General features: G+C 44.8%; 1 protein-coding gene across 2 annotated transcripts in view; it reads right to left on the reverse strand.

Moving 5' to 3' along the window:
- SPOCK1 (SPARC (osteonectin), cwcv and kazal like domains proteoglycan 1) overlaps window positions 1-15,517 on the reverse strand; it is a 498,253-nt gene that overhangs the window by 266,986 nt on the left and 215,750 nt on the right. For both annotated transcript variants that reach the window (XM_077768682.1, XM_077768681.1), the window contains exon 3: window positions 1,268-1,313. In XM_077768682.1, coding sequence (XP_077624808.1) covers window positions 1,268-1,313 — 46 coding nt within the window. The remainder of the gene's footprint in view (window positions 1-1,267; window positions 1,314-15,517) is intronic.

Consider the following 15,517-nt stretch of genomic DNA (forward strand, 5'->3'; position numbering starts at 1 on the left):
ACAATGCAGAGCCCCATGTGGGGCTCGATCTCGCAAACCTCAACACCATGACCTGAGCTCACTCATATCAAGACCTGGGCGCTTAATCGACTGGGCCATCCAGGCACCCCTACGGTTCTTTTGTTTTATTCCCAGAACCTGGCTTGGTGCCCGTGATCACAGTGGGAGTTCAATGTTTGAAAATGAATGAATGCATGTACGAATGAATACAATGTCCCCCTACTTGAAGGCATGAGCTCAAATGCATATATAGAACTTTTCATACCAATTTTATTAAAAAAAAAAACACCACCACCAGAGTCCAGGTTGAGAGCAACTCATTAAAGTGACCAAGGAGGGAGTAGAAGGGGTTATCTTCTACCATGTCACATGTCCATGCCTTGCTTGATTTCTTTTTGTCAGTTTGGCCGTCACGATCACATCAAGTACTCAAGCCACAGAAGTGAAGCTCATCCTCAGAAGTGTGAACCTTTGATACGTGGTAGGTAAACTCCACCCTCCCCCCCTCCCAGTTTCAGTATCAATTGCACAAAACATACTTCAAGTACAACCTAGCATCATTTTCAGCAGCAGGGTCTATGCCAACAGCAGCCACATACGGACAATCGAAACAGGGCCATGATTCACAGGCAGGTCCTCATTGTGTCTTAAATAACTCACAGGAGGACAGTGGTGATGATTTACAAGGGCCATCAGGAGACTGGCTTCATGCTTGCTGGTGTCAGTGGAGAGAGCTCTCTGAGGACCATGCTTACACCCAAGTGGTCACTGAGCGGACTCAGAAACAAGCTTCCATTTAGAAATCATGAAGAAGTTATTTAACAAATACCCTTGAAAGCCTCCTGGGATTAACATGTTTCTAGAAACAAAGTTTCAATGTTTATGGCTCATGTCAATTACACAGCAATTGCAGGGAGTCTGTTCCACCAATAAAATCACTGGATTCAGCCCAACAACTCACCAGGTCATCGTGATAAGCATTTTCCTCTTTTGTTGTTCTTGTTGTTGTTGTTGTTGTTGTTGTTTTAAAAAAAAAATCCCATGATTGTAGAGGTCAATTCATTTTTAACAATCCGTGTGAGACAATCTCAGACAAATAACCAAACCAATAAAATAATTTCTATCACCATCGTCATTTTAGGCCCCCAAATCAGTAAAATAAGACAGCTCACTGGCCTTTTTATGACCGCTAGCTCAGTGTGCAAGTAAGGAAAAATAAGACCACATTTCCCACGGAATACACAATAAGAAACACTGCATCTTTTACCTTGATCAAAAGGCTTGTTGGGATTCCAGTTTCTGAAATAATCATCCTATATAAGGGAAAAAAATAGAAAACAAAGGTCAGATTTCAGAAAGCTTCTCACATAACTACATAAAAACCCACCTTTCTCCCTGTCTCCCAAAACACAAAGGAAAGCATGAACGGCTTAGAAATCTTTCCCCAAACAGACATTCATGTGAAATCAAAAATATCAATTTACTTTTCAAATTCTTGTCTTTCAAATTGTACAGATTAAACACTGGGAAGAGTAAAAAACACATCAGCCTAATGTGGAAACAACGCTGCTCTTCTTGGTTTGGCAGATAAACTGAGACACCTTCCAAGTGCAAGGTGGGTTTGCTGTCAATTACGCACAGGTGACGCCCTACTGCCCTGGCTTATGATTAGGCCTCCGTGTTTGTAACAGCTGATAATTTCAACTGTCAACATTCCCTTCGTGTGGAGACATGTACCTTGCGGTGCACAGCTCCATTTTTCCAACACTGGCAAAAGTTAAAAGCAGAGGGCCATTCAAATGTGAGCATTAACCAGAGCCACACGCTGAGCTGCAGACCATTTGTTCTAGTTGTGTGACAACAAACTAACAAAGGCTAGCCAATCCGCTCAATGCTGCTTGTATAAATTTACGCCCTGAGGATAGATACTTCATTCCTTTGAAATTCCCAGGGGTGGGGTTGAGGCCACTCACTTATTCATAGTTACATGGACCTCTTTTCCACTTTTAAGAACCTCTCCTACTTAACTGCTGCCTTCTCCCTTAATCCTCCATGACTCCGCCCCACGCAACCCTCACCCACCCGCTCTTTCCCCCGGCATACCCACTCTGTCCCCACAACTGGTTTGCAAGATGACAAGCCTTCACGCATGTTTATCACCCCCACGCCATTTTAGGGCTTGCGTGCCTTTTCAGTTCATTTCCTCCTCGATCTACCTGACATTTTTTGCTGTTTTTGCAAGTACTGTGCATGCTGCAGACAGTTTCAGAGAGCTGCCTACAAAGAGGCCTCAATTTCTCTTCCAGAGAAGCTAATTTACATCAAAGTGCACAATTAGTTTAAATTATTGTCCACACTGTCTCCTGCTGCAGTTTATCTCCGACAAGATCTCCTGTGAATTTTATCGGCCTCTGTGTCGTTCAATTACCTGGCTTTATTAGATCCTTGTTGAGTTCACCTAAGCCCTTAAATAGATTTTAGGAAACTGGATTTAGAGTAAAATCACAACATATTGCTTCTTGGGCAGTGATTCCATTTTCCAGAGCATGAATAAACATGAACAGGTTCCTCTGGATCCTAGGGATTCGGCATCAAATTATTTTTAACTCTAAGGAATTGGCCCCTTTGCTCTGGCTTTAATGTTAGGACATAACTGACCTCACCCATCTGGTTAGGAAGTCCCTGAGGGCCACACCATGAAATATCACTGAGAACACTTAAAACAAGCCCTCTGCCGTGTCTCTCCCCACCCATGATTTTAAATACAATCTTAATCTTGTGAACTATGTGGTTTGAAACTCAGTGGCCAGTGTTAAATGAGTCCAAGTTAAGGACTGGATGGTAGGTGGGAAATCTAGCCCCTCGATTTCTCAGCTGGATGGCCCATGTGCTCTCAGCTCTGACACATGCACGTCACCGACACATTCTGATGTTCACAAGGACAGGACAAGAATGAATCCAGAAAGCACCTATCCTGGAGAAAAAGTAACATCCATCCTTTCAACCGTGGTTGATCAAGGCCCTCTTCACATACAGAGGCCTGCTTCCTGTCCCTATCCACAGGAAATATTCTCTACTTGAGCATGCTGTTCTAAGACATGGAAGTCTTTGGAAGCTTAGGATGTATGTTCGACAAAGAAGGGCTGAAAGTGAAGACAAGTTCCTTTACTTTAATTTCACTTGCCACATTCCCTTTCACGTCAGAGAAAGGTTTGAGTAAGGCTCAAGAACTGATTCCCTTATGATTTCAACCTCCTTTGTAATCGGGATGGCATGTGAATGAATGAAGCATGCTTCTGGACCCTGTCACTTCTTCAGGTTAACTACAATGGCCATTTTTTCAAATTTCTTGTGGGGGGGGTGAAAATCACCATTTTTAAATACAAAGCCTTGCAGTCATAAAAGTAGGTATGTGCTTTCAAATAGTTTAAACTGATTGCAAAGGTAAAAAAAAAAAAAACTGCCTAATTGCTGGCGAGATGTGAAAGTGCACCATGAGTGAACACTCATTATACAAAGGCAGTCCCTTCAGGCAGCCCCTGGCCCAGCAAGGCCACGTACAGAAACAAAAAGATTCCCTGCAACTGACTGCTTTTGCTCTGCTTTAGGAAAGTGGATTGTGTCTAGGCAAAAACCAGCAAGCCAGGAGCAGATAAACCTGAGTATAACTGTCTGGCTAGAGCTAAGAGAAACCCCTATCAGAGGCCAAGATCATGAACATGTTGGAAGCACGGTAGAACCAGAGCCCACCTGGGGGGTGGTCAGGGAGCACCGGGTAAGGGCAGGGAGGCAGCAACATGGAGGATGAGATGCCAGGGCGCACAGAGTCCTGGCCACACTGAATGTGCCAGGTCTTACTGGCCTGCACCCAAGGCAAGTTTAAGCAGGCAGGTGCGGTATCAATCAATCCACTCCACGTCTATAAGGATTTCGAGTGAAACGGTGTCTAAACTCAAGTGGAAGAAGCCACAGATAAAAGACTGCCTCTTCTAGAGCTGCACCTCCTGACAATGTGCTCCTCCTGGAATCCCACTTATCAGGACAACCATCTGGGCCCTGAACCAACACTCTATCAGCACGAGGGCGTGTCACTTCTCCAGGACTCAAGACTGGAGGTGGAGGGTCGGGGGGAGAAACCACCCCAGCTTGCCTTTTATTTTCTATCTAAATTAATAAGCTTTATCCTATTTACGCTGCCCTAAAACAGACCCATGACTTCTGGTGCCATGGGAAGTTCTGCCAGTTTTCTCAGAGCTGCAGTTCCTACTGTGGGAAGTACCGTGTCTGTCCCCACACCACCCCAGTGCTGCAGTGGACTGAAGAGTGTTCCTGCTGCACGCACCCCAGAGTCCCTTCCAGACATCAGCACAGTGCAGGGCTTTAAGAGCCCTGGCCTCTCATCTTCCTTCAGGCACCTGCTGAGATTCAGACTGTGGGGGAAAGGCACACCGGATGTGTCAGATCAAACTTGCCAGGAGAGGTGAGTATGTCTGAGTTGGCCTCTCAACTGGGAATTTTATCATGTAGTGAGGAGGCTTTTCAAAATGACTTGCTAGGAACCCAGCAACAGTTAATTTTTAAAACATAAACCTAGAAAGAAAGATGCATATCTAAATATACTCATTTATTAAATTCAGTAAGTCCCATTAGTGTATTATGCAGGCTAAGGAATGAAGGATGGCAGTGTTACTAACACATGTATATTTTATGGGCTCTAGTGCACAGTATAATGTCAGGCCTCTGCTAGACAGGGCAGAGAAGAGTCTTCCTCTAAATTCTCAGCATATGAGGAAAGGCTGATTCCAGTTTACTATACCACTTCATAAGTGAAAATTATCCAACTTTTTAGAGGCTGCTAACATCTAGTAGGACCTATCAATTTAAACAGTCTCTAACTTGAGCACCTTGACTTATGTCTACAATCATGAATTATCTCAAGGACGGATAAAGTCATAGGAAGCAAACATGAAAAATCAGCATTAAATCACACTAAGAAAATGACACATCATGGGGCACCTAGGTGGCTCAGTCGGTTACGCATCCGACTTCGGCTCAGGTGATGATCTTGTGGTTCATGGGTTTGAGCCCTGAGTTTGGCTCTGTGCTGCCAGCTCAGAACATGGAGCCTGCTTCAGATTCTGTCTCTCTCTCTCTCTGCCCCTCCCCCACTCATGCTCTCTCTCCATCTCTCAAAATGAATAAACATTAAAAAATTAATAAATAAAATAAATGACACATCATTACCTGTGCAGGATTAGAAAGAAGGCAGTGGTGCTCATGTGAAAGACTCAAAGACTGGGAAAGATTACATCCTACTTATTTTAATCCTCTGTAGCTGATCAATGCAGGAGGGGGAAAAAAATATGTATTTCTCCATATATCTCACTAAATATCGTCCTAACATAGAAAAATATCCTGTAAAATTACTGGCACCCAGGGGATGGTGCAAAGGAATTTAACTCCGAGTTTCTATTTCAGAGATACTTTGTTTTGATAAACATTCAAGGGAAAGGAAATCTACTTAAAACATATACATATACAACACATATTGCATGTTAGTATACAATTATTATACAATTATTCTGCTCTGTAACTCACCTTCCAATAAAACCTTTAAACCTCCCTAACATGAAATGATGCAAAAAATATTCCTGCTATAATCTGAATGATTAAAGTCTCTTCATCATGAATCATTGTAATGAACTGGAAAATCTATGGCTCCATCCCATTTTGAATGGGAACCTGAATTTTTCTTTCACTGTCCCCAAGCCCCAAAATGGCTGCTGCAATTTAGCTCAAATATTCCTCAGGGATTTTCCATTCCAGAGGTGTTCATTTCAGCTCCTCAGAATGTCACAACAGACTCAGGCAGAGATGAGGTGGCAGAACAAAATGGAAACCACTTAGGAAACCCAACTTGCCTTAGTTTCACTTAGGAATGTGGTGATGTCATTTATTATCTACCTTAAAGCTCCAGGCAGTACAGATCAAAGACACTTAGCTCACATGGAACACATCACTTCTCCTTCATACATATTTTACCTAAGTTGTTTGAACCCTGCAGTTTCATCTGAAGTTTACCTGAGATAATACAAATCATCAACCTAGCAAATAAATGGGATCCTCATTTATCTCAACCAGGAGTGAGCATGAGGGACTCAAACAGAAGGAAGGAAGGTGAAGGGAGGGCAGACAGCCACTGTGGGGTCATCTGTGAACCCGCTGCAGGTAAATGCAAAGGGGAGAAGACCCTGCAAGGTCAGGCAGACTAAAGTAGGGTTTGCAGATCCTACATGGGGTAGACCCCCATTCACTGAAACCAAAATCCTGACAAAGAGAATAAGGGACTGTAAACAATCCATTCACAAAAGGATTCGGTGCACACTGGTTTGTTAACTTTCACGCTACTTGACTGGGAAGAACAGGAGGAAGGGCTAGTCAGCAGGTGGAAAGACTGTCTCTAAAATGTAACAGAAGTCACTGACAAGGGGAGATTCCCAGATGACATTACATAGTGCACCAGCTGTATAATTCGACGTTTGACTGCAATTTTAATTGGCATGCATTGGAAATTTCTACTACTGCAGCTTTTGGGAGGTACTAAACATCCCATTTATTTAGTGGGAAAGGAACTGGCTTCCCATACAAGCACCTCATCTCTGAGCCCTTTCCAGTTCTGTCTCTGGGCAAGCGAGATAGAACTCCACCAGGGCTGTCCTGCCCCTTCCTGGCAAAGACCCCCAATCTGGAGGAATCCTTCTGAATGAAGTGGCTCAACCAAGTGGCCTGGCTTGTGCAGTGACCCAAGGCCCCACCGGGCTTCCCTCCACAGACCCTGCTCATGAGAACTGTGCATGCCAGCAAGTGGGAGCGGTGTACCTGAGTACATTTCCTTGTGAACATATCACTGCCACATGCCTGAGCCTAGTCTACCTCTGAGCAGGGAAGGAAGATCTGACTCACCTGCGTATTCCCCCAAGGCATCACCTAAAAGCACACAATGAATCCTACCTAAATTGTGTAAAACAGAAGTAACCTGCTCCAGCTTTAACATCTCTGTGTTCCTGTGAAATTCCCATAACTGTTACTGGTATGCGTGTAAGTACAGGTGGGTGTATGTTTATACAGACACTCTAAGTCACTTTCTTCCTGAATAGAGCAATTCTTTGATAAATTGGTCTGACATTTGGTATAAAGTCCTGCAGGCCCCTAGACAAAATGATTTAGAAAATAACAATGTCAGTTGCTCTGCTCTTTCAATAAATAACACACCAGTAAAACACAGATAATAACTGACAATCATACTTGTACTATAACTAATGAGAAAAGATAAAGCAGCAAATGGACTGTTTATATGCATTTGATAAATTGCATCCCCTGGATATACCAATGAAAAATAAATGTGTGCAGTGCTGGTTCACTGAACTAAAACAAATATTTACCACTGAGATTTAGGATTAAGAATGAAATTTACACTTTATTTGGCAACTATGTGGATGCTATGTCTACATACAGTTGAAAAGTCAAAAACCTACCTCAACTTCCTGAGTACGAAAGCATTATAAATGAGAAAAAAAATAAAAGAATCAACAAGAGGAAGGAATGTAAACATTTTTGATAATTGCATCAAATTTTCATATTATCATAACATTACAAAGGTCATATGCAGATATTTTATGTTAAGTCACCAACCATCATACCCTTGAAAAAGTGCCATCATTCATTAAGTTCATGGGGAAAAACATTAGGTTACTGGGTAGAATAACACAAGTGGGGAGAAATCAGACTGTGCTCTAGTGATCCATTTCGTTATTGTAGACCAGGCAGCAAAATGACAATTAAACCCCAACAGTCATGATTACTATCTGTGAGAAATACTATTCAAGTGAATCATTTCCTATGACATTGGTCCAAAGGGTGAAATTAGGTAAAAATCCTGAGATGACATTAGAGACCACAGGTAACAGACCTTCTACATTTCTGCAAAGAAATTCTTCTGCCTTGCAGCTCCAAAATAGCTCGAAGGGGTCTAAAACCTGAGAAAGACATGAATGTAGGTCTTACAAACACACATAAAATGGGTAAGACTTTCATGATGCCTCTAGCCAATTAAAGCATTACAACCACCACAGAAGAGTTCCAGGTTCCTCAGGACTTTCTATGTCTCCCCATCTGTCCATCCAAGCTGAGGTTGTGGGAAGTGACCCACTGCCTTGTTCTTTTCTCAGAGAGAAAAACCAAGTCTGAGATTCCTTCCCAAAGTATGCTCTGCAGTGGCTTCTGTTCTGGGAATATGAATGGGTCAAGGAGTCTCTGTGTGTATTCCACCAAGCCAAGGGATACCCCCCAGACTCATAGCTATCCCTATCCCTGACTTTATTAGCAATATTATCAAAATACTTGTGCAAACCAAGAGCTGCCTTCTGAATAGCCCAGAGGAGAGAAACAGCCAGAACTGTGAAGGCAAAGGCAGAGGAGACAGGATAAAACAAGACCGGCTCTGACACAGATATTGGTTTAAATTCTTTCTCTGGCACTCACTGCGTGGCCCCTGCACAATCACTCAGCTTCCCAAGAGTCACACTTCCCTTATCCTTCTCTTATCTCACTGTAAAACAAGAGCCCATGGCAGCCACCTTGAAGGTGACTTTTTATAGAGCTGTACTATATAAAACAAAATCCACATACAAGTGGACTCACACAGTTCAAACCCATGTTGTTCAAGAGTTAACTGTAATAGGTTTAAAATTTCAGTAATGTGGAAAGAAATTTCAGTAACGTGACTTCTCATGCATCTGAATTTTACTAATTAGGCCCAAGTGAAGGGGGACCAATGGTACCTGGTAATAATAATTATCAAGTATTATAAATGCATGTAATTTTGTTAGCGTCACGTACGAAGAGTAGCTTAGAAAAATAAAAAAAAAATCAGTGAAATTTGAAAACTTGAGTTCCAGGCAGGTCTCTGTTTCAAGGTCAGGCTTATACTCTTTAAGATTCAGTGACCCTCAATTGCACAAAAAACCATAAAATACCTTGGAATAAACCTAACCAAGGATACAAGAGATCTGTATGATNAGTGACCCTGTCTTTAAAAAAACAAACAACAACAACAACAACAAAAAAGGTAATACACCACAGAGCAGTTTGTGCATCCAGGGAGTTTTGAACCACTGCTAAATATGACATTTAACTCAATTACAGTTTCTATTGTAAGTAACTATATCCTGATAAGGGAACTGGGCAAGCTCTGGACAGGTGACATTTCTGTGTCATCATTATACAGATGGAGAAAACAGATGATGTTTGGCACACCAAAACGAGGCCCTTGCCATCTTGTGGCATGTGAGCCTTCACCTCACAGAAAATTCCAGTTATACACAGAAAATACCATGGGGCCCAGCCTCGTCCAAGTAGCACAAATTCCAAGTTAAAGAGCTCTGTGAAAGCCACTCCTGCCACACCCAAGGCTGGACAACCTCTATCAACAGCCAGACCCTACCTTCTAAAGTGTAAGGTACCACTATTAACTATCACCTCGCCCCTTCCCCATCCCCGCCCCCATCCTGCATGGGAGGTGCTGAATGCAGGGACTGGGGAAAGCAGACGCTGTCATCTCTGACTGACCACTGGGCTCACTGGAGGGCTTTCCCAACACGAAAGACTCAGCAAGGAGCGGCTGGCTCACTGGTCTGGGCTGTGGCCTCCACAGGGGGATTTTTTTTTTTTAAGCTCCCCAGATGATTCTAATGGTCAGTGCCCTCACTGGCTAAAGGAAGCCACACATGGACTCAATCACAGTAAATGAGGGAAGACTCAGGAATGGTCAAGTCCACCAAAGGTAGCAAACCAGATGCAGCCCGTCAAAGGCTGCTCTGTCAACATCCCGAGCTTTCCAGAGTTGACTCTTCCAATCCCACGCTAACCGCTCAAGGCGTTCCTAGCTCCATATACAGCACCTCTATCTTCCCACTGCCCAGGAGAGAACCTCAGTCTCAGCTTGGACTCCTCTCTCTTCCTTCCTTTTGCTGTTCAGGCAATAACTTCAAGGGGGCGGGGTAATAACAGGAACCTGGGACTAGCGGAGTGACGCTGACAGGGCTTGGGCTGATCAAGCTGTACCGGAAGCCTGCAGATGCAGCTCTGCCCCCCACACACATCTACTCATGCCTGAGTCACCCGCAAGGAACGAGCAGCCTTCATGATTTTGCTCACCACAGCTGCGCTCAAAGTCAGGCCTTGCAGCAAACTGAAGTTCACAACAAAAACTTCACATCAAATCCAAAACTATCAAAGACTAGTATTAATATTAATCATACAGTAATAATAGCAGCTACTATTTGTGAATGGGCACAATGTGCCAGGCACTATGCTAATAAACCTTGTGTTTTATTTCACCTACCTTTTCAATGACCTACTAAGATAGGAACAATCAGGACCCCTGTGAGATAGCTGGGGAAATGGGAGCTCAGAGTGAGGAAATTACTACATAAGATCATGCAGCTAGTAAGGGGCAGAAGAGAACTTGAACTCACAAGGCTAAAGATCATGCTCTAACCACTAGACAATGCCACCCCAGTACCACTGTAAGAAGGGAGGCGCGCAAGGTATTTGTGGGATAGAGACCCCGGAGAAAGGATGGGGGACCGGCAACCCTGGGAAGATGCCAGCAAGAGAAACCAAGGGATGGGAGATGAGCACACAGACCAGAGGCCTCCCAAGAGGCCCTCTCTCTCCTGCTGCCATGAACCATGTGTGTCTGAAGGCTCGGTTTTCCCATCTGTGAAATGGCATATAAACACCCGGTTTACAAGGTCTTTGTGAGAGATAAATGGATCCCAAGTCCATCTTTCATGCACGTGGATCCAAGAGAGCAGGGAGGACACCCTGACTGCCTGATTCACCCCTACTCAAGATGCTGGCCGGGGTTTCAGAAACATGGCCGTGAGCCCTGACAGAGCGACCTCAGAAGCCCTCCGCCTTTGTGTGCTCTGGACTGAGCGCTCACACCTGTCTGCTGCCAGCACTCCTTGGGGCCCAGTTCAAAGTGAAGTATCCAATGCAACATCCAGGCACAGCATGGAGGAGGTGGTGGCTTGGGCACTAGCCATCTCTCTAGGAAGCCAGGGCTACAGACTTTGCATGAAATTTTCATTAGCTGCACAGCTAGGCCTGCGACAATTCCTCCCAGCCCTGCCATTCAGCCTCGCCTCTTCAAGGGAACATCTGGGAGGTGTAGCAATAAAGACTCCCTTCACCGTGTCCCTGCATGTCCTAGCAGCCACCCTGCCCACCCTCCTCTGCATCCTGAGGCTCTGGCCCTCAGACTACTGACAAAGCAGATACTCTCTGGCAAGAGAGCCCCGGAAACAAATCTGTTCAACGTCTTTTGTCCATGCCAATGGTATCAGGGTCGGGATCCGAGAGTACTCATCTGATATTTAGAACTTGTGAAGTTGACATTTCCCCATGGTAAGAGGTAATCAGAGCTGGAAAGTCTGCTAAAAAATAGATCCACACTCCTGAGCCACAATTTACCCCTACAATCACCAACAAGGCCTCCATAGAGAAGTGTAGGTGCCCCCTTTCTAAGGTTCCAGCCATTGCTAAAACCAGGGCTCACCAGAACAACCCTCTAAAACTGAAGACCCCCACAGGCCCCACCCTCCCAAGAGCTGCTGAGTCCAGTGAACTCTTGGTCACGGAGCCAAGCTAACTTTCCCCCCACTCAGCAAGTGCTTATACAAATCTATGATGGATGTAAGAGAGTCTCTGACACCCAGAACTGCCAGAAAAGATGCTTGGTACACTCAGGGGACTTGGAGAAGCCCAAAGCATTGCAGCCAGGCTCCAGTCTTGGGAACCTGGTCCCTGGACCTCTCGGTCCCAGACATGACATACCTATGTCAGGTGAGAAGATGGAAAGCCCAGAGACACTGCAAGAGAACTGGGCTCATGCTAAGAGCAATGTGCACTGAGTCCTCTAACAGGGGTCCAGCCCTTGTTTTGTGGGATCCACGTGCAAGTCTATTCCATGAACATATGGCTGTCCCATTCCTCTGCAGGGAAATTCCTACAATCTGGCCAGGCTCATTTGGGGCCTGGAGTGCCCGTAGACACAGAGTAAAGTTAAAGATGCCAAAGAAGCTGGGACAGAGGCTTGAGGATCTCGATGCCTGAGGAGACATGCAGACTTTAAGTCATTGAGGAGCCATTGGAGGGCTTCCTGAGAGGCGGATCCTATCAAATCAGTGTTTTCTGAAGCATGCTGGGCTCACTCTGTGTGGGGCAAGTTAGAGGGAGTCCGATTGAAACCAAGAACACCAGTGAACAAGTCCATTCTATATCTTCACAATCATTACTCAGGCAACATGTGCTACCTATCTGCCCTGGTGCTAGAAAACAGATATGAGAAACATCCAGCCCTTACACCCAGGAAGCCCACAGTTTGATCAGGGGCAAGAGACCTAGAGACACAAGCAGATGAAGCACATACTACCTGGAAATGTGGTGATTTGAAAATTAATAATAATAATAATAATAATAGCAGCCACAGTAACATAGAAAAGGAAGCCACTCATTATCCCTGGCAACCAGAAAAGACTCTCTCCAGAGAAACTGGGACTCAAGTGGGTCTGAACAGACAAGAAGTGTCCAGCAAAGAACAGGCAGTAGGGTGCAACAGGGCACTGCAGGTGGAGGAACCAGCATGGGCACTGGGGAATGAGCATGAGCACAAGTCTTTGCTGCAATGGCCATCAGCTCAAGCAAATGGCAACCAGCCCTGAACCCAGGTGAAGCCACAGAGACAAGACATGAGAGCCATCAGCCAGCTTTTCTGTGGGCCTCCCAACCCCCACCCCTGCTGTCCCACCCCATCACTGCACTGCCCAATCTGTCCTTTTCTCTGGGGTGAGGAAGCTCTTTGGTTACCGTGGCTGGTCACTGGCATCACTAGAGTCTGTCCACTCTAGCTGAAAGGCTGAGCAATGACCCTATGTCTAAAGGAGCCATGCTGCCCCATGCATGCCACCCCAGGGAGAAAGCCACTCACACCCTGGCCCTTGCAACCTCATCAGCCAAGAGTCACCATCTACCTGTTAAGGACATGGGAGAGTCATCAGGGATCCCAAATGAAACCAGCTTATCTGTGTTCCCACCCCTCTCTCCATCCTACAGAGACACAGTGCCAGCTTGCTACCCCTTCCCTATATTAAACATATTTCCCTTTGGCGGTGAGCTCCCCAAGAACAAAGGGCACTCCATGTGACTATGCTCTGGGAACTAGGACCCCGGAGGTTCCCTGCTCCCATCTCTCATTTAGTGATGACAGTTGAGGCTCTCGCCAAGCCTTTAAAAGGTTCAGTTCTAGCTTACTGGAGACAGGGATAGGGAGAGAGGTGAACTATCAGGGTTCAATGGTATCTATCTTTGAAAATCAGAGTCCTCCGGGGCAAAATTATCAAGCGAGACCATTTACATGGTAACAAAACACACATTCAATAGATGTATTCATTTCTTGTGGAGGAACACTTTGCCAGCAGAAACCATAATATCTTCATTTTTACACTCTTTTTCCATGTATTATTTGGGGAAATATCCGAAATGTTGATAATAATGCAAGTCCCTTCCAGTTCCAAAAGTCAGTGATTCTAATTATGTCAAACAATCAACTATGCCTGAAAGCTCTACATAAATAAAGTAGGAGCAATTTTCACAGAGTAGTGAAGCTACTATTGAGACTATACTAGACTGTAATGAACTAGAGGAATCCAAGATGTAGCAAAGCAATAAGCTGCTTTTGCTTTTATTTTTGCTTCAAATGGAAGGACCTAATATGAACACAAATAGTAATTATGTCCTGGATCTTTAAAATCTTCTTCCAATGAAATAACTCATGAGCATTCAAGAAAGAGTCCAGTTGGATTTTTTTTTTCACATGATGCCCAGAGGTACTGAGACAGAAGCTCGAGGAAAAAAAAAATCTCTAAGATCAAATTCTTTAGCTCAGTTACCTTTTCATGTGAGGGGGAGACTCCTGGAAGAAATCACATATGGAGACTTGGGGAGAATACAGAAAATCAAGAAGATGTCAAGAGGCCCCAGCAAGCAAGGGGAGCTACTTCATCCACTCCATCAGCATAGTGTCTTGGGGCCCAGAGCCCACCTCCTCCAAGGCCTGAGAAAGAAGAACAGCAGCCACCACACCAACACGCACGTGCCAGGACTATGTGGCTCCCACGCCAGAGTGGTGTTGGGTCCTGATCGTTAAAATCACGTTCTCAGTCAGTCAGTTGCATAGTCACATTTTCTAGGTATCTCAACATCCTTAAGTACTGTCTAGGAGCCAGAGGAAGAAGGAAAGAAAAAAATACAGAAAAGTGGGGGGGGGGGGGCGGGGCACCTGGGTGGTTCAGTCGGTTAAGTGTCTGACTTTTGATTTCAGCTCAGGTCATGATCTTGCAGTTAGTAAGATCGAGCACTGCGTCAGGCTGTGGGCTAATAGCACAGAGCCTGCTTGGGGTTCTCTCTCTCCCCTGTCTCTGCCCTTCCCTCGTTCATGCTCTCTTCCTCCCCCATCTCAAAACAAACTTAAAAAATATTGATAGAAAAGGACTATAGGAAAATCAAAATGGTTATAACTGTTGAGGGAATATCAAGCTACTTCTACTTCATTATTTTTCAATTTAAAAACATGACATGGGGACACCTGGGGGGCTCAGTCCCTAAAGTATCTGATTGTTGATTTTGGCTCAGATCATGATCTCCTGGTTTGTGAGTTCAAGCCCTGCATTTGGCTCTTGGCTGACAGGGAAGAGCCTGCTTGGGATTCTCTTTCCCTCTTTCTCTGCCCTTCCCCTGCTTGCACTCTCTCTCAAAATAAAATAAACAAACAAAAAAACATGACATGAATTACTTCGTGTATCTGTATGTTGTCTACTCACTGATCTCTTTATTCATTCATTCATTCATTCAAAGTTCTTTGGGACAGGGAAAATGAGGACAGTACTCAAACATTACAGGCGGGGAAACTCTAGTGCACAGGGGTAAAATCATCTGGACACGAATTCACACAGTACTAAAATGTGCAGAAGATCCATGAAGACCAACAGCATGGGCTGAGAAATGTACCCATGTCCCAGACAAAGGAAGTAAGAGTGAAACGCTTCTTGGGCCATGACCAAGGACAATGACTAGCAGCATTCCATTCCAATGGAGTGGTTCCTGACTGGAACCACAAATCCTTATCATTAGCCCATTTCTGGACTGGCACATAGGGTCGCCATTCATTTGTTCCTTTGTTCTGGCATTTCAGCTACCCTGATAAGGAATGCAAGACCTCGGATTAACAGGGGGTGACCCTCAGCTCACTCACGAGGGCACAGCCCATGGCAGAAACACGCAGGAGAAGAGCCCAGGGCTCATAGCAGAAATCACATTTACCCAGGAGGTGGTGACAGCCCCAGCTCTGCCAACTAACCCAAATTGTGGCTCGATTTAATAAGGCATCCGAGGC

Source organism: Crocuta crocuta, unplaced genomic scaffold (genome assembly GCF_008692635.1).
Source record: "Crocuta crocuta isolate KB4526 unplaced genomic scaffold, BGI_CrCroc_1.0 scaffold64, whole genome shotgun sequence".
In the NCBI taxonomy this organism is placed as follows: domain Eukaryota; kingdom Metazoa; phylum Chordata; class Mammalia; order Carnivora; family Hyaenidae; genus Crocuta; species Crocuta crocuta.